The sequence below is a fragment of the Arvicanthis niloticus genome, chromosome 20, assembly GCF_011762505.2.
Source record: "Arvicanthis niloticus isolate mArvNil1 chromosome 20, mArvNil1.pat.X, whole genome shotgun sequence".
NCBI lineage: Eukaryota > Metazoa > Chordata > Mammalia > Rodentia > Muridae > Arvicanthis > Arvicanthis niloticus.
Window position 1 is genome coordinate 35,966,064 of NC_047677.1, and position 20,970 is coordinate 35,987,033.

Consider the following 20,970-nt stretch of genomic DNA (forward strand, 5'->3'; position numbering starts at 1 on the left):
GAGGGCAATTCAGGACAAATTCAGCCCTACGTGATGCCGAATTTGCCTGTCACCCTCTGGGGAAGAGATCTTTTGTCACAGATGGGTCTTATGATGTGCAGCCCTAATGAAATAGTGACTAAACAAATGCTAAGACAAGGATTTTTGCCTGGCCAAGGACTAGGAAGAGAAGGGCAAGGTATTAAAACTTTTAAAGCGTCCGAGCCTCATACTAACTCTAGAGGCTTAGGGTATTTTCCATAATGGCCACTGTCTTGCCTGCATCCCATGCAGATAAAATTCAATGGCTTAATAACGTCCCAGTGTGGGTTGATCAGTGGTCATTGTCTAAAGAAAAAGTAGAAGCTGCTTCATTGCTTGTGCAGGAGCAATTAGAGGCAGGGCATATAGTAGAATCTCAGTCACCTTGGAACACTCCAATATTTGTTATCAAGAAAAAATCTGGGAAATGGCAATTGTTGCAAGATCTAAGAAAGGTTAATGAAACCATGGTACCTATGGGAGCTCTACAATCTGGGCTGCCATCTCCAGTGGCCATTCCCAAAGGGTTTCATAAAATAATAGTAGATTTGAAAGATTGTTTTTTCACTATTCCCTTGCATCCTCGGGATTGCAAGAGATTTGCTTTCAGTGTTCCTTCTGTTAATTTCAAGGAGCCGATGAAAAGGTATCAATGGGTAGTTCTTCCTCAGGGCATGGCTAATAGCCCTACATTATGTCAAAATTTGTGGCACAAGCCATTGAGCCTGTAAGACGGCAATGGCCAATGATGTACATCAGCCATTACACAGATGACATTCTTTTAGGTGGGAAAGATCCCCAGGAGTTGCTTCTATGCTATAGAGATTTACAGCAAGCATTAGCTGATAAAGGTTTACAAATAGCTCCTGAAAAGGTACAAACTCAGGAGCCTTATGATTATTTAGGCTTTAGGCTTACTAATCAAGCCATTTGTCCCCAGAAGATAATCATCCGCAGGGACTGTCTAAAAACTCTAAATGATTTTCAAAAGCTGTTAGGTGATATCAATTGGCTTCGTCCCTACTTAAAGCTTACAACAGGAGAATTGAAACCTTTATTTGATATTCTCAAGGGGAATGCTGATCCTACCTCCCCTCGATCCTTAAACCCAGAAGGATTGTTGGCCTTACAACAAGTAGAAAGAGCCATTGAGGAACAATTTGTTACTTACATAGATTATTCCTCACCTTTACATTTGTTAATTTTTAATACAACTTGCACACCTACAGGATTGTTGTGGCAAAAGGCTCCCCTCATGTGGATACATTCAAAGATATCCCCTAAACGTAACATCCTACTGTATTATGAGGCAGTAGCCCATATGATTGTACTTGGAAGGAAACAGGCAGTGACTTATTTTGGCAAAGAGCCAGACACCATTATTCAGCCTTTTAGTGCAGATCAAAATATTTGGTTAAAGCAACATAGTACAGATTGGTTGCTTGCTCAAATAGGATTTAATGGCATTATAGACAATCATTATCCTCCAGATAAATTGATACAGTTTTTAAATGTACATGAGGTTATATTTCCTAACATGACTTCTTTGCACCCTTTACATAATGCTCTTTTAATATTTACTGATGGATCCTCTAAAGGACGAGCAGGGTATCTTTTAAATAATCAACAGGTAGTCATAGAGATGCCTGGACTCTCTGCTCAACTAGCAGAACTGACAGCAGTTCTAAATATTTTTCAGTCGGTAAGTGATGCTTTTAACCTCTTTACAGATAGCCTATATGTAGCTCAGTCTGTCCCTTTGTTAGAAACTTGTGGAGTATTGCAGTTCAATACTCGAGCCGGATCTTTGTTTTCTCGACTACCAGAAAAAAATCCCTTTTATATTGGCCATATAAGAGCTCATTCTGGTCTTCCTGGACCTTTAGCTGCTGGCAATGATTGTGTTGACAGAGCTTTAACAGGAGAAGCATTAATTTTGGATCCTGTTGCTCTGGCTAAGCGAGATCATGAAAAGTTTCATCTCTCTAGTCACACTTTAAGGCTCAGACATAAGATCACTAAGGAGCAAGCTAGAATGATTGTAAAACAGTGTCCTAACTGTCTTACCTTATCCCCGGCTCCCCATTTAGGCGTTAATCCAAGAGGCCTTAAGCCCAATCATATTTGGCAAATGGATGTAACCCATTATTCAGAATTTGGAAAATTGAAATATATACATGTCTGTATTGACACTTGCTCAGGATTCCTTTTTGCTTCTCTACATACAGGAGAAGCCTCTAGAAATGTAATTGATCATTGCCTACAAGCCTTTAATTCTATGGGATTGCCTAAAGTTCTCAAAACAGACAATGGGCCAGCTTATACTGGTAACAACTTTACATCTTTTGTAAAGAATTTGGTATTGAACATAAAACTGGAATTCCTTATAACCCAATGGGACAGGGAATTGTTGAACGTGCACATCGCACTCTAAAAAATTGGCTTATTAAAACTAAAGGGGGAGAGTTATACCCTCCAAGGTCACCAAAAGCACATCTTGCTTTTGTGTTATTTGTTTTAAATTTTCTGCAAACTGATGTTAAAGGTCAGTCTGCGGCAGATCGCCACTGGCATCCAGTCACTTCCAGGTCATTTGCCAGGGTCAAATGGAGAGACCCCCTAACTAATTCTTGGAATGGTCCTGACCCTGTCTTAATTTGGGGTCGTGGATCAGTCTGTATTTTTTCAGAAAAAGAAAATAGAGCCCGATGGCTGCCTGAAAGATTGGTCCATCAAGTAGACGCAGATCTTGAGCTTAATAATTATGATTCTGATAATGAAGAATCTGATAACAAATCTAGTCAGTGTTAGCCATGGAGGACCCAAGACTCTAGATAAGGTTGTTACTCTATCCAGGGTGTTCCCAAGTCTCATCTCCACCCAACCTAAAAGAGGGGACTTCCGCCCCTAGACCAAGCAGAGAGGGGCCACCCAGAACCCCTCTGTCTGGCAATCTGAATTCTTGCTAAGGCTGCGAGGCTAAGCACTGCAGGGGAATATAAATAAAAGTTAAAAATATGTTTCTGGGTTCCCTGAGGGACAAGCCTGACTGCATAGGGGTTGATGTCAAAAGTATCCCCTCTCCAGGAAAAAGACATCAGGACGGGTATGACCTTCAGGCCTTACTGGACAACGACAGGAGGACTGGAGCTATTACAAGGTTCCCTTTAATTATTGGAGGTCAGGCCTCTATCCCCGCCTGGGTAAGATTAGAATTGCCACGGTCCTTCTTTACTTGGAAAAGAGAGGAGACTTCAGGGACAGCCCTGCTTAACTCTGAAGGCCTAAAATCAGCTATAAGCCTAAAATTCAGCAATAGGCCTGGCTTATTTGCCCGCTCAAAGTCTTAGGTCTCCATGGAAAAACACTGAAACAGAGGGCTATAAATTATTGTAAACAGACAGCTTTTGTTGAAATCTACCAGCCTGAGTAGTCATAGACTTTGTATCTGATCCCTGTCAACAAGCAGTTGGATGAGATACTAAAACAGTTCCATTTTCAACCTTATTTCCTACTGGGCTTGGATAATCATATTGCTGTTAACGTTTGAACCTTGTGTCTCAAGCAGATAAGTTGCCTTCACACAAAGATCTCTCCCAACAAGCCCGGCTACTCGGTACCTCAGATGGGACGAAATCGTGTACCTCACACAGCTGCTTCTACTGGACCTGTTCCTCCTGACCTATCCTCAGATGGGCTCCATAAACCCTGGACAGCAGGACACAGCCGACTCTCCTATATCCCCCATACTCATTCTTCTAGGTTCCCCCTAGAGATACGTCGCCCCCAATGTCAGCAGGAAGTAGCCAGATATCACGACGACGACCCTATTCCTGTTTCACCTCTCTCTTTTCTTTTTAAGTTAACTAAAACGGGGGAAACTGTACCTTCCCCCCCACCATGAGCAAGCCTGAAGAGACCTTGGTTACCACAACAAGGTCAAGTGACGGGATCTAGGTGGAGTTACCCACCTTGGTTTCCCGGAACACAGCAGAACTGCCCCTGGGCTTGCCTTGAGGCATCTCCGGCCGTGACCTGGAATGGACTATGGACTATCCCACCCATCTGGAACCAGGAGGGGTTGTGGGTTGGGTCTTCCCCTTTAAATTGAGAGCTAAACATTAAAGCTTGGGGCCTTGATCAGAGAACTTTGTCTTGGCCTCATCTCTTCTCGCCCTCCAGCCCCTTTCATTCCCAGCCCCCCTTTCAGGTGGACCCAGTTGACTTGTGGCCGCGGGCGGCTACACCTTGTCACACACACAACATTATAATCTAATAATAAACACGTGCATACACCCAGTGACAGATGGGGTGAAAAGTTTCATCAAACAGTGTCCTCGCAATCTTTCCTAATTTATCCCGGCAAAGCTACAACTTTTTGACATATGAGCAGGTTACATACTCACTGATGGGAATACTTCGGTCCCCCATGTGGGACCATGTTTCTCTTTCTTCTGAACACTGTAGCGTTAGCTAGCCAGCCATGTACATCCCTGAAGACACTTTCTCCAGGAAACAGTAACAAGTGTGTGGCTTTTCCTCATGTAAAGAAGACCTGTCAGATACCCACGCGGATGCAACCAAAAATAATAAAATCTCATGGAAATGTTGGTGATGCTCTTGTTTCTTTTAGGAGAAAGAGAAGAGCTATTAGGAGGAGGAAGAGAAGAACTGACAGGGATGCTATTCATTTCCAAGCCAGAACATGGACCCAGCAATCCAGAGAATGCCCGGTGTCCTTGCTGGTCCTGTGGGGCATCCAATCATAAACTGTCACTGAAGGGACCCCTGGGGAGACTGTCACTTTGTCTAACTCTGGAATGAAGTTCCATCAATGCGGACCCCAGTCACTTGGAATTAGACGCCAAAAAACTTTAATATTGACCCCCATTTACCTTCACCAGTCTACGAAGAGATTGATGGACCCATTAAAAGCAAAGAGAAGTCTGTAAGAAAAATATTTACCTAATTTAAGAGACAGACCCATCCAATCTGAGTATGCAGGACGGCCATCCCTGGGAGATAAGTTCTCATTACTAACTGCTTTTATCTCTGTGTTAGGGCAGCTCTAGTCGGAATTCCATTTGGAAAAGCAAACTTGTTCAAAATGCTATTCATATTTTAATGAAGTTTCCTTTAACTTAAAATAGGCCATAGCTCAGAAAAGCATACTCGGAGACTGAAAAGACTGCCTGAAGTTATTCCAGGTTAGTAAAACTTTACAGTTTTAAACACTTTAATCCTTAAATGCTGGTTTCGCTAGCACAGACCTCAAGCTTCTTTCTATGTAAACTCTTCGGCTTCAAGGGCTCCAGTTTTATATTTTCCCACACAAAATAAATTCATAGAGGAGAGGAGAAACATGAAGTATTTATTTGTCTTAGTTGTGACTCCCCTGAAGAGAATTTTGGAGCCACAGATTCAAATGCCTGTTGCCGGAATCTTAAGTTCTCAATTCCTTCTGTCTTAAATGAACCTTCTGCCTTCCAATAACCCAAGCACTCTGGGGAATAGTTATAAAAATTCTTTATTCCTCAGTCTACAGGAGTGCATGCATGTGAGTGCACACAAGTGCACACAGAATGTGCATGCAGGGAAACACACACACAAACACACACAAGGGCACAGAGTGTGTCTGCCTGTCTATGTGTACTTCTACAAAATTCCATGCAGAAAATAGCTCTGCTGATATACTTCCTACTCTGTTCTACCAAGGCTTTGCTCAGAGGGGAAAGAAAGAAGGAGGAGGAAGAAGAATCAGAAGACGTGAGCGGGGGGGGGGGGGGGGGGGGAGGAGGAGAAGACAAAACACCAGATGTTCTTTTGCTCAGAGCCGCATGAAACATGCAGAGAGCACTGGGTTGTCTTCACTGCAAATGTCTTGTGACCACAAAGATGATGGAAGTATCTTCTCCAGTAGTGTGGCTCTGAGCATGCCAGGACAGACAGCATTGTGGTGGTTGAGGATGGGCTTCTCTGGTCATCAGCTGTGGCTGCCCCTACCACTACACCTGACCCCACGTCATCTTAGTGACCAATCATACTTCTCTCTGAGGTGGTGAGTTTTCATTTCCCAAACTCTGTCTGACCCTTTAACAACCACCATAGGAACTTCTCAAATATACAAATCTCCAGCCCACCTCTGCCTGGATCACCACCTGAGAACTATTGAGAACTTTCTAGAGAAGAATCTAAATTTTCTAACTGAAGCAAACTCAGGCTCTGGCTTGCTGCCCATGTGCCAGGCAGTAACCACCAGCGCCTCTGCCAAGGTGGCTGCAGAGGCACCCGGGAAGGGAAGCCCTTCTTATAAAGCAAGCAAGAGGATTTAATAGATAAAGTTTGAAGAGAGCTACTGGGAGCTAAATTTGGAAAACACAAAACTGGATTCCGGTAAAATGAAGGAGGCCATGAAAAAAAAAATGTTTGTGTGGACTCAAATATTCAGGCAGGGCACTGGAAAAGCATATGAAACAAACCCGTAGTGGGGTCGTCCCTCAGCACAGTCCGGGGTATCTCCACATCCCTGACCTTCACACCACCATGGGGTTTATATTTAATAAATCATTTAGTACATGGCACAGGCCCAGGAACACACATGCGTACTTTAGTCTCTTTCATAACGAGGGCTGGGAATGAAGGAAGGCTTAAAAAGGAACCACCTCCCCTCCTCTCTCTCTTACACCACACAGGACCAGAAGGCAGCAGCCCATCAGATGAGCAAATAATTACCTTCCCAAACCCCTCCTGCTGTTTGATTTTATAAGCTACAGAATATATTGGAACTTCATCTCAAAATGAAACTATTCTAAAAGAACAGGAATGTATACGTATATTCCATTCTGTATCAAGAAGGGGGTTGGTAGGATACTAGGCCAAGAAAGGATCCATCCATTGGCAAATAATAACAGCAATCGAGCCAACGGAACAGTAAATCCCTCTGAGGCGCACCTTCGACTCTTTCTCTCTTCCTTGATCTCTTCTGGCATGTTCCTCTCCTTGTGTGGCACCATGTACAATCAGAGTACTTCATAAATAACGAAAAGTAAAATGAAGTGGGTTAGACCTGAGCCTGCAGGGGCCAATTCCTAAGCAAAAATCCAGAGGTTAACATCAGCCAGATGAAAATTGACCCAAATACTCTTGGAGGCCCTGCTGAAGTTGTCGGCACCTGCGAAGCGCCATACATCATCAGGATGTGCGCACAGCTGGGCACCCCAAAGAGCCAAGGGTGTCAGTGACGGAAGCCATTCCGAAACCATGGCATGATCCTGCTCATCCCCACAGTCCCTAACTCTCCAAAGCCCAAACCACATTTTCAACAACAACAATAATAATACCAATAACAAAATTGATCAATGTTTTCTCATGAGAATGAGGGAGGAAAGATCAGCATGGCTACAAGAACAAAACATCTGAAGCCATCCCAAACGGCCCTAACATTCATACTTCTTCAGGGTTTCCATTGGGGACTGGATAAATTTCATTCTTATTAATCCAGAAATGCAGTTAATTTCATTTCTTAAGTAAAAACACCCAACAACAGGGAATGGGGCCCTGGGTTATGCTTAAATTTCAATTTACCCACTTAGTCAAACGGGGATTTTTTTTTTTTTTAACAGTCAAATAAACAGAAGACCGGTGACCCACTGGTTTCTTCTATTGCACAGCAAGGACAAGACAGCCAGACACGTGACAAGAGGACTCAGTTAATTAGGAGTGTCTTATTTAGCGGCAAGCACATACACGCCTCACACAAAGACTTGGAACCACACATGAAACCTAAACCTGTCTGATTTCGACACATTAAAACTAGAGGTCCCAATTCCTTGTCACCATGTGCTAAGTAAAAAGGAATAAGACTGAAGTTTCTACAGGCATGCCTTGTCTAGTTGAAAACACTCAGACACAGACACACGCGCACACACACTGACACACCAAACACTCTGTAATATTACTTCTATGGTGCAAGACGGGAAGTTCACAAAGGGAGACTGAAGGAAATCAAGACTAAAATGGGAAACTGAGACCCTGTGCCGCGTTAAAATATCATTTAGAATTACGGTAGCAGAAAACGGAGCAGGAAAACAAACTCAACAGCAGCAAGACAACAAAGGGACAAAGGACAGACCACAGGACATGGCTCAGCTTGCAGGAATAGTATATGTCAAACTGTTTGGTGGCATTTGTATTACTCCTCGGATGGCTATAGACTTTTGTATTCTTCATAACATATGCACAGCAGGATTGCTGAAATATAATATACTTGAAAATATATACATATATACATATACTATATACATATACTATATAGTATATTCCTATGTGTTTATATTATATTCCTATGTATTTATATTATATTCATATATTTATATTTATATAAATATATAATATAAATAAATATTAATAATAAGTAATAATATATAAGTATATATAATATATATTCTTAAAATGTATACTTGAAAGTCACATTTGAGAATACCATACAATCCCAGAAAAAAACCAATTAAGTCAGTGTTCCCTCCCATCTCTGACCATCTATGGGTAGACAGTTCTTTGCATAAGGCAGGGAAATGTTTGATCTAAAATGCAGTTTTTCTAATACTGTCAGGTAGATGGAAAAGATTCACTTGAGAAAGGAGGAAGTCTATGTCTCATTCGACAGCTCTTAAATCTAGGCCATGACAAAACAAAAATTAAACAAAAAAAAAAAAAAAGAAAAAAAAAAAAAACAAAGGAACAACAAAAAAAACCCCAAAATAAAAAACCAACAACAACAACCAAAAAACAAAACAAAACAAAGCGCCTTAAAGTCTATCAAGGGAAACAGGGACTAAGCCACTCCTCACGGCTGTTGATCTGACAGACATCCTTCAGATCACAGGTGACTGTGAAGACTGTTACAGTAACATTTTTATTGTAATACTATTTTTTGAAACTTTTTCTGCTGCCCCAGAGCCACTTATTTATTTTAATCATGAAAATCATCCCCAAATATGGCTATTTCCCAAGCACTTGGGGACAAAGGTGCACAGAACCAAGGCTTATTTCTCCAGCCATTCTGGAAGCTCATTTTCCAAACCTACCTACTCCCTCTCCCAAATTTACCTTTCTTGGACTTGGCCCCGATCTTCAGTTTGGATGGCCATGCAATCTGCGTGTTCGTCTCCTCCATGATCTGAGTCAGGAATCAAGAGAAAAATATTGACTCAATTAAGAACTTGTATTTACAGATAAGATTTTCACACATACAAAAAAAAATTTCTTATTTTCATGTCTCTAGCTTTGTGTTGATACAACAAGATGACCTCAGCTTAAAACAATGCAAACATCTTTTTAAAAGCTCGAGGGAGAAGAGGGGATGTGTTTTCCTAAGCCCTCAATCTATTGAGAGGATCCAAGTCTGTGCTGTCCTCTCCCTGATTCCAGAATTTTAACAGAAACAAGACCTAAAAGTACATGGACAAGTAATTAACCCAGCTTGTTACCAGGACCATCAGAGACGCTTGTGCTGAATAAAATTCACCCAAAACCATCATCTATATACCTGACATGATTCTTGTAATACAAAACTACGAGTTAAGCCATACTAAATGAAGATTTCCTCCCATCCCCCAAAATGAAACACATATCGCTCTCCCTCTCTCCCTTTCTCCCTCTCACGCTCTTTCTCTCCACATTTGTATTTCATTAAAACTGATGAAATGCTTCTAAACACAGCATCCCTTCATAACATTCCATTTCCCGTCATCCTTCCTGTGGGCCAAGATAGTGTTTACACTATAGCTCCACCCACTCATATAGGCAGATAATACCAGCAGAAGGAATGGAACCAAAGGGAGCCTAGCACATAGCATGGGGGAGGACAGGCAACAGACATTGAAAGTGGAGGTGGTGATGACGAGGCAGAAGTCACAGACGACAGCACAAGCGAAGCCAACAAGTAATCCGAAAGGAATCAGAGTCTCTGAGACAAAACAGCCTTCCTTCTTTGCCAATTCCACAAGACTGTTCACTTTGTAACATGAACAGAACACTAACTCTGCAGCAAACTAACCAGAAGAGAAAACACAACAAACTAACACCAAGCAAACCGACAGTAAAGAATCACTCAGAGCAAGACACCCCCACCCCTACACAGAAAGACCAGGCAGAGCAAGATGAGACTGATTTACTAATATGGATTCAGAGTTAACACAGGTCTCCTTCATTCAAGCAAATTCAAGTTCTCAGCCAATTCATTCAAGTTCTCAGCAAACTGTCTCAAGCTGGCAGCCTATCCGTGGGTTCTGTCTGCTGCTGGTGGGGCGGGGGTATTAGGGGTTGGACCAACATGTGAAGATCCAAGAACTCGGCATCCCAATTCAGATCTCTGATTTTCTGGAAAAGTTGGTGGATCCGGCACAAGGAATTTGTGGCAGCATTTGGCTGGCACCGACAACAGTTGCCTGCTGTGCACTGGGCCAGTGGGCCCTCAGATGCTCCAGAGCCCCACTGTGTCCATGATGCGGAGGTCAAACATCACTGTATGCTGCTGCTGACTTGTTTGTAGCGCTTACTGGTCGCTTGGCGCAGCTGCTGTTTTTCTTGGAAACATATTTCTACTTGAAAGCAACAAAACAACAACCAAGCCACCCCCGCTCCTAACTGTCTTTGCTTGGTCTATATATTAATATGATCCAGAAGAAAAGTGGGAGCCTCTTACCCTCACCCTCTAAGACCTGGTCTCTGTCTGCCTCACTTTTGCTAATTAACTGAGTTGACATCAATATTAATTTGATTAACTCTATGTTATGGGTTTTGGGTTTCAATGTTGTTTTGGCTTGGGTTGGTTGGTTTGTGGGGGATTGTTTTGGGATTTTTGGAGGATTATTTTGTTTGTTTGTTGTTTTGAGACAAGATTTCACCTACTCTGGCCTCAAATCTTCAGTCTTCATGCCTCAGCCTCTCAATTTCTGGGGTTACAGAGTGTGGCAACCAAGCCCAACTCTCTCTCTACAGGAGTATTTCAAAGATTAAAATTAAAAAGGGAGTTTGTCTCAGTGGTTGAGAGTACTTGCTGCTCCTACTGAGAACCTGAGTTCTGTTCCCAGCACCCACGTGGCAGCACACAGCCATCTGTAACTCTGGTTGTAGGGGATTTGACGCCCTCTGTTGATCTCTATGGGTACTGCACACATAAGGTGCACATCTATATACCTAACAGAAAAACAAATCCTTCTGTCTTTTTAAAAACCATTTCTTTTTTTGGGTTTTGCAATTATGATATAATTACATCATTTCTGCCTTTCCTATCCCTCCCATACATGCCTCCTGGCTCTCTTCAAAATTCATGGCCTCTTTTTTTTCCCCCATTAACTGTTGTTACGTCCATATGTGGCATTGTGCATACATATATTCCTGAGTAGAATCACAGCAAACATTTTGAAAAAAAAAATGAATAAATAAAAAATACTATCCTTTTCAACTGCCTCTACTCCAGCTGCTCAGTAGATGTCCCCTCCCTTCTTCACTAGTTCAGGACCTGGGAACCTACTGGTCTCTCTTCCCGGCTGTTCCGGTCCAGGGTCCTTCTCACACTCAACCTCCAGCCATCATCTCCTTGCTCAAGGATTCTTCCCATCCTTCCATCACCCAGTCAGAATCACCCTGAGTCTTTACTATACTTGTCTTCCCTCTTATCCTGATGTCAAGCAAGTGTTCTCTTACCTTCCCAGTTTACAAGCTCACAGTTTGAAGGAGCACACAGCAAGCACTGGGTATGTTTAGGCAAATGCCTCTGACAATGCCCTTACCTAGTTACCTACCTGGAATGAGGTACCATTCTCAGCCAAGTTTGACTATATCATACGGGGCAAGTTAGTCTCATTTGCCATCCACGTAAATTATTTGTAGTATCTACTGCTGAAGCAGTCACAAGGACTTGAGAAGATGGATGGAATCCTGACCTGGTAAATATTTACTGATGCTGATGGCTGTAAAGGAACCAGCTAGTAGAGAAAGGGTACAGACAGAAAAAGGGTGCAGTCTCTCACATGGGAGGAGTGCATAGGGGAGACTCATAAGGACACGTGGAAGAGTATCAGTCAGCACAAGAGAGGCTTTGAGTCTCGACTTGTGCTATGAGGAAGGATCATGTCTCCTGCCATCTGTGTGTATGGATAAGCCCCAAACAGACTTGAAGACGTGGCACAGACCAAAACCTTCAGACTCCTGTGACTGACTGTCACTTTGGTATTGATAACTGATGACTGGGTAAGAAGCTACAACAAGGTGGAGCCACTTATTTTGCCTCCACAGTCAGAAGTTTCCCCTTGAGAGCTTATCAGTTAATCGGGTAACTCGTCAGTCTCTTCAAGGATGGCAGGGCCAGTGTATCCCAATAGAATTGGAATCAGGAAAGCTAGGAGAAGAGCGGAGGGTGAAGGGGTTCAGGAAGTAGTTTCCTGAGGCACAGTGCATAGAAGACCCACAGAGATGAAGCCGACTCCAGCACAAGAAACAGCTCAGAGGCTGTGTATGCAGCAAGCTATGCAAAAAGGTTTCCAAAATGGACCAAAGTGGGGGCTTGAGAAGGGGAAGTCAGGAAGATATGAAAAGGAAATTTACTATAGGAAGCCCCCAGGAAGAACATGACCATCTTAGTCTCAGAAGAAGAAGAAAAAAAAAGACAATTTCTGAAGTGACTTTCAGAATAAAACAAATGGTTCTACATTTTCTTTTATGGTTGTTTGTTTCTGTGACTTCTGCTGTGCCAGTTTCTACGTGCCACACGGCCAAAGCCCAGAGAACAAACTGCTGACTTCACTTTACCTTCTATAAACATTTAAAAAAAAAAAAAAGTATCCTTTAAAATTATGGGACTAGGAAGAAAATTTTGTGGCTTTATAGTGGGTGGAGGCACCTACTTCTCTTTACTAAGAGGGTCTCCTGTGTTTCCTAAGGTTGTTTAGTTATGACCAGGAAGCCACTTCCCAGAGACCTGCTGTGAAACCTTGGTTCACATGTAAGTCAATACTCTGTCCAAAATGTTCGATTTCCAGCCAAGGACTAATTGGATTACGTGGCTAATTCTGACCACCTCTCTCCCAGGAGGATGCTGATGTCCTCAGCCCGGTGAAAAGCGACCTCAAAGTTGGGAAATGGCCTAAAACGCCTCTTGCTTCCTTATGGAAATAAAACTATAAATACCATTGTGTCAGCTAAGCTACAGAACACGGAAGCATGCCAAGCCACAAAAACCTTGGACAAAAAAGACTGCTCTTTGCACCAAAGGGGGGAAAAAAAAAACCTGAAAGTGAGTTCAAGATAGACTCTGGGCGCACATGCACAGAATATACCACTTGCATGTGGAGGCCAAAGGTCAACAATAAATGTTGTCCATCAATCTCCATAGTTTTTGTTTACTTTATTCATGTACATAGGATGCGAAGGGTGGTGGACAAGTCGTGGTGAGTGTCTGGAGGTCAGATGACAACTTTAGGAGTTTGCTATTCACTTCTATCATCTGTATCCTGGGACTGAATTCAGGTCATCAGTCTTGGCCACAAGCGCCTGTGTCTGCTGAGCCAACTTGCTGGCCCCTCTGCTTTATTTCTTGAGACAGGATCTCTCATGGAGCCTGGAATTCACCGATGTATGAAGAATTTCTGGCTGATAAAGTCCAAGGATGCAGAGCTGGAGAGATGGCTCAGCGGTTAAGAGTACGGGCTGCTCTTTCAGAGGTCCTGAGTTCAATTCCCAGAAACCACATGGTGGCTCACAACCATCTGTAATGGGGTCTGATGCCCTCTTCTGGTATGTCTGAAGACAGCTAATCATATAAATATAACAAATTAAAAAAAAAAAAAAAGTCCAAGAATGTTCTTTTCTACAGCCCTGGGCCCTGAGGTTACAGATGTAGGTCACTATAGGCAGCTTTCTACTTGGATGCTGGGGATTCGAACTCATGTCCTCATACTTGCGTGGCAGGCACTTTACCAACTAAGCCACCTCTGGAGCCCCTAAGAACTATGTTCTTAAAATCTTAAGATTATTAAGAATATTAATATTAAGATATTTATTTCCATCTTCCTCAAACCCTAACTCGAAGAAAAAACATCACATTATGAATAATTTTCTGTAAACATTCAATCATTCCTTAGGTTATAGTTTTGAGACAATGTTTTGCTATGTAGCCCAGGCTGGCTTCAAATTCTCCATCCTTCTGCCTCAGCCCCTCAAGTTGTAGGCTCCAGGGATTACAAGTATGCAACATCCTGGTCGGCACACCATGAAGATTTAAAAAATTTTTTTCTAATATATTTTAGCTCCCATATAGCATATAGAAATCTATGTTAGAACAACAGAAGAGATTTTGGAAAGTCCACCTACAGCAGTCAAGTCTAACCTGTTTCTGACTGGCCACATACATCATAGGATGGCTATGGATGAATAGGTAACTTCTTAAGTTTCTGTTAGACTTACTGTGTTCATGACTTACTGAGTATGAAAAACCGAGTCACAATTCAATGATGATGCTACTATCAGATTTGACGGATAGCAAATATTTATAGCAAAAAAAAAAATATTGTTGCTAAGGCTATCAACTTTCACTAGGAAGCAACTAAAATATGGAAAGAGCATGCTACAAATACAGAAAACTACCTGCCTTTATTTCCCAATTCATAGGTATACTTTTTATTTTACTTCTCTATTTTTTAAAAATATTTATTTATTTTATTTATCTGAGTACGCTATAGCTATCTTCAGACACACCAGAACAGGATATTGGGTCCTAGTTGCAGACGGTTGTGAGCCACCATGTGGATGTTGGGAATTGAACTTGGAACCTCTAGAAGAGCAGTCAGTAGTGCTCTTAACCCCTGAGCCATCTCTCCAGCCCTTACTTTTCTATTGAGAATTTTATATATACATGTGTGTTTTGGGCAACCCTCCAATTCCTTCTCTACCCCATCACCTCCTCCCTCCCAAGTTCATGTGCTCTCTTATTTAAACCCTGAGTCTTCTTAGTACTAGCTACATATGCATGGAGGATCACCTATGGGAGCTTGGGCAGACTTTCAGGGGCTGCATCCCTGAAAAAAAACAAAAAAAACAAAAAAAACAAAACAGGAAACTGAGCCACCCTCCCCACCTGCAATTCCCAAGAGCTCCTCAGCTAGGGATGGGACTCCGTAAGCTCCTCCGTCATTGACAGTGTGATACTACCTGGCTTGACCGTGTATAGATCGTCTGCACACAGTCACAGCTGCTATATGAGTTAATGTGGACCACAGCCCTGCCATGACCAGCAAATACTGCTTCAGTGCAGACACCTGATATTTCTCCCTCTTACAGCCTTTTTGCCTCCTCTTCCACAATGATGGATGAGTCCTGAGGGTAGGGTGTGTGGTGTAGAAGTCCCATGTAGAGATGTGAACTCTGCTGTCTCTTATTCTCTAAAAGCTAACAAGTTGTAGGTCTCTGTATCAATCACTATTCACTGCAATAAATAAATAAATAAATAAATAAATAGGTTCTCTGACTGATGAGGAGAGATGCAGGTTATTACTACATCCACTTAGCAGGATAATGGCAAGATAAGAGTACCAAACTCCTCCCTAGGTCCCATGACCTAGCCCAGCCATGGGTTTGGGCCCAGTCCACAGTATCAGGGATGCAGATAAAAAAAAAATGCTCATATTCAAATTTTTATGTGCAAGGGTTAACATTCCATTCCCAGGGACTAATGTTCCCTTTTTCTATACTGTAAGGATCCTTAATAAATATGAAATTACATGTCTCTGTTGGGCTGCAGTTTATGTGGGGGTGAAGAGAGATTTGGATGAGAAGAGATGGTACCCACTTACGTTGGAAATTTTCCACCTGTTTGGAAAACTTCCACCATTTTTTTTTAATTTCAGAGATTTACAATAAACTGTTTATATAATCTTATCAGCCTAAAATAGACCGCTAAAGTTAAACCACAATGAGCAAGTGAGATCCCATCATGTTCTACAAAAACAATCCCAGCCCTGTCTGCAATGTTCATCGTAGATTTCATGTCTCCAGCAAAGTTCCAATTTGTACGCCACAAGAGAAGAGGCATCACAAAACTACATGGTTTGCAGGTTTGCGGCAATTACAGGATAATATGTTACAGGTGAAGGGATCCCATCCATGCCAAACCCAAAACAGTCAGTCTACTAACATGTTTACTTCACCAGAGTCTCCTAGGCAAGAGTAATCAGCACCTGAGATCAACCCAAGGCAAGTGAAGTTTACGCTGATGTTATTTGAAATCTGCATTCTCTGGCCAGGAAAGGAACACTGGACTCCCTAACTGGAAACTTCTCCTCTGATCCATTGAACACTCAGCCAATGGCTACCAGATGGGGACCACCTATAGCCTGCTTCTCGGAAAGAGCAGCTCATCTGCCATGTAGGGCTCACGTATCAGTAGAGAGGCAGTCTACCCTCATGAAGGAGGCTGAGTGTTTCCTTGGTTGTGTCATATAGGAAGTGAGAGTTAGTTTTACTCATGCCACCATGAAGGAAGCCAAGCAAGGGATGAGGAAGGTATAGTAAACTCTCTCTGGAGGGTTGTCTGAAAGCTTAAGATGTTTATTTTGCTAGGACATTATGTATGTGTATAATGTATATGCATATATATATGTACACACATACATATGTGCATATATACATATATATGCATACTTACACATATATGTATACATACATATATATGTGTGCATATATACACATATATACATACATATACATACATATATACAGACATATACATAGATACATATATACATATATTCATACATATACACTCAATATACATGCATATACATACATATATACACATACATATACATATATTCATACATACATATACACACACATATATATACATATATATGCATACACACATGTATATGTACATGCACATGCATATGTATATATAATGGGACATAGTGGGTTCTATTAGTTTTATTTTAAACCAAGAAATCCTTTCCATCCTTCTGGATCTTCAAAGCCACCACTGTCTCTTGCATTCATAGTTGTCATACATCCCCTTCTTGCATGTACTCCATATAATAACCTCGTAAATATATATGATATTTGAAACCTATCTGCAGTTAAGGAAAACAGGATTCAGAATTTGTGTGGCAGAGTATGAGGCTGCATCGAGACAAAAACAAGACTATGCGGTCCTTCCTGCCTGGCTTGGAGGCTGAAGGAGGAGAAGAATACCACAGACCAGGCCATTCAGAAATTTCAAATTCTGAGGCCCTTCCCTCACCAACACCGAAGTAACTGAGGGCTGACAGACAGTTCCTCAATATTCCGTTAGTGTAGTAACCCAGGGATGGCTGGGGATAATTGTCACACCACAAAGAGTTCCAACCCCTAGTTCCAAACACACAACGCACATGCAGAGTGGGAAGAATTGATTTGTCAATAGCAAGCAAATTAGCATCAGGTGACCAGGGCTATAGTTGCCAAACTTTGAACAAAGGACAGGACAAATCTACACAGAACGCCAGCGCACAGCCCCTGTGGTGTACAGATCGGATACACATTCGTTTTGTTAGCTGACTGAACCAGTCCCCAACAGGGAGGTTCCCAGAAGCATGGCTATAGACTGAGCCTCAATCTCGTCTGTTACAAATCACTACATAAATAAAAATGTTCGGAGAAACCCGTGGCCAGTCATGAAACTTGTAAGTCTGGCATGATTACACCTAGGGCTCTGTCGAGCAGCTCCACAAATACAGAAATGCTGGTCATCCCTCAGTATCCATGAAGAATGGGCACCAGAATCCTCACAGACACCCAAGCTCAAGGACGTTCAAGACTGATATGAAAATACACATCACTTGTGTAAAATCTACACACAGTTACCTTCCACATTAAATCATCCGTTATTTATTATGCCTAATGTACTGTAAACACCCCTATTGTTTATGGATTGACGACAAGCAAGAATTGTCCTATTCAGAACAGATGTAATTTTTTACAAGTATCTTTCAGTTCAAAGTTGGTGGAATCCACAAGCCCAGAAGACCTAGTATAGACGTGATGATCCCAGATCTCTCAACTTTAAGATATAGTGGGGTTTTATAGGCATACGTCATCAGGAGGGGGAACTGGCTGGTCATATAATAGCAATAAGCCAGATGGCAAGAGCTAAACCAATCAGATGGCAAAGAACAGACGAAAGCACTGGGTGTGGACTGTTGAGAGTGTCCCTGTGGACAGCTAAAGGAACTCAAGAGATGGCTTGCTGGATAAGAACACTGGCTGCTTATGTAGAAGACCTGGGTTCGATTCCCAGCACTCCCATGGTGGCTGCCTGCAACTTTAGTTCCTGGGGTTCAATACCCTCCTCTGGCCTAGTCAGGCACTGTACACACATGGCACCCAGACATAGCTATAGGCAAAAGAACCACATACATGAAATAAACAAGACTTTTATGAAAGGAATTTCTTTCATATATAAACGGGGATTCTGCCGTTTTTCATGTTCTAGAGACTCTCTGAAATCTAAGCAGTACATAACTGTAGCGTGCACCACGTGCCATTGGTACATTTTTATGGATTTCCCTAGGAAGACAGTTGACAGCTTTCATTTCTACTATCAGGCACAAAGGTTTTTAATTAAATCAAGACCCCTTCCATCCTTCCCTTCAAACACCAGCAGTGACAAATTATGACAGGCATCGGCGAGTTTGACTAGATATTAATCTCCAGAGAACAAAGCCATGTCGTTCTACTAATTAGAACTTATAAGCTGAATTTCTAGAACTCACTACAAGCCAAAATGCCACTCTCAGGAAACCAACTCTTGTAGGGACTTTAAACAGGGCAAGCACATCCTTATATACTATTTTAAAATCTTCCGTTCAGTTGCACTAACAATTACCTACTTCTTTATACACATCAGGGAAACTACTGTCGTACTCTCAGAGGCGCAGTTTTGTTCTCAGTACAGAAGCAAGCTCATTACCGTGCTGAAGTGATTTTCTTTATCGCATACACTGTTAACTATCTCCCTTGATAACATATGGCTTTTTATAAGTTGTATTCATTTATTTTAAAATTTATAAAATTCTAACGTGGCGTTTATTAACCCTTTATGTAAATGTGTAGGCAATTATCTTGTCTTAGAGAGCTCCACTGTTTGTGGGGTGCTTAAAGAACTCAGGGTAAGTCACATCTTCAGTTTCTAGACTCTTCTTCAGTCTGATGCATAAGCATGCTGAACAAGATGCACACACCCATTTTAGAGGGGGCAGGAAGCTACTTTCATAATTCCTAGGGACTGTCACCAGTCCAACACAAGCAATGTGCATGAATAAGAGTGACCACTGGGCTCAAGAATTAGTAGCATCAATAAAGCCGAGTTTTCCGAATTGGGGAGACTTTTCATTGCAGTTCCATCTACACCAAGGTCTTCCAAGAAATGTACCTTCCAGAGAACAGAAATGATGTAAGGAAGCCCAATGGGACCAGTGAATTGCAAGACTCTTCATTCATGGGCAAACCTAAAGGTGACACTCATAACACTGAACTCATCTGGGGCGGGGGAAATGAGTGGAAAATGCAAGTTTTCAGCTAACTTCAAAGCTCATTCAGTGGTGTTCAAAGCTCTCTCTCTCTCTCTCTCACACACACACACACACACAGAGAGAGAGAGAGAGAGAGAGAGAGAGAGAGAGAGAGAGAGAGAGACAGACAGACAGACAGACAGACAGAGACAGAGAGATTGAAAATTCTCGATTACATAAGTTGGTACACCTGGCCCAAGACACTGTGGCATCTGAGCCCTGTAGTGAGAGGAGACCTCTTCCAAACTAAACTAAAAAGACCGAGGGAATCTTCCAGGAGAACTTAAAAAAAAATACATCTAGTCTGCACACTTGTATGTTTTCTTAAAAAGTGGAAGACCATAAAACACTTGACTCTGTATAAACTGTCTGCTGGCAGTGTTTAATATATAATGCTCTAAAAATGTCATTTACACTAAGCCGGGATGCAGTTACTGAACACCTGGTATGTGAGCGCGCACACACACACACACACACACACACACACACACACACAGAGAGAGAGAGAGAGAGAGAGAGAGAGAGAGAGAGAGAGAGAGAGAGAGAGAACATAAACTGACCTCTAACCCTGGCTCATGGAGGGTCAGGAATGTTCCTCAGTCCCGGCTTTGCCTCTAAGCCGACTCTTCATCATGCCGTCTCCTCAGAGACTAAATTAAAAAGACCCATCTCACGCTGAAAGGCAAATCTGATCTTCCAGGTGCAGTGAGTTTTCAGACTCCTATCTCCCTGCTTTGCCTTAAAAAGGCAGAGGGAGGAAGGACAGAGGAAGGATGGAGGGAGAGGGAGATGGAAAGAAAAAAACCTTTGAAAGTTGATTTTTTTTTCCTTTGAGACTCCATCTCATTTTTAAAAATCCTGAAGAGAGAGGCCAAAACTACTTCCTAAGAGAGGGTAGAAAACCGTAAGGGCCAGATGACCAGAGGACCAGGGAGCGTGCTGTGAGATTGTATCTCCTAGGATGTCAGAAGCTACACCATCAAGTCTCACCAACACGAGCCCCTAAATGTTAGCTGAACAGGACAACCACAGACATGGGCAAGGGAAAGACCGAGAGCCCTCAGCCCCAGACAACAAACTACAGGCAAATATGAAAGGCAGAGAGTGGGAGACATAGTCTTCCCAGGGAAGAGCAATTCTAATTATCTATGCAGTATCAAATGGTCAGCTCTGAAAACATACACTTACACACATACACATATATATGCATATGTATATGCATGTATATATATTTATTTTAGTGTTGATATATATGTCTGATCTTCTAAGCATGTCAATATTTTTCAATATACTACATATATAATACACATATGTATTATAACTACATATATTATATACTACATATATA

The 20,970-nt window shown here is 42.0% G+C and overlaps 1 protein-coding gene across 2 annotated transcripts in view; it reads right to left on the reverse strand.

Annotated features, from left to right (window-relative positions):
* Positions 1-20,970, reverse strand: part of Bicc1 (BicC family RNA binding protein 1) — a 252,100-nt gene that overhangs the window by 106,517 nt on the left and 124,613 nt on the right. For both annotated transcript variants that reach the window (XM_034524083.2, XM_034524084.2), the window contains exon 3: positions 9,130-9,199. In XM_034524083.2, coding sequence (XP_034379974.1) covers positions 9,130-9,199 — 70 coding nt within the window. The remainder of the gene's footprint in view (positions 1-9,129; positions 9,200-20,970) is intronic.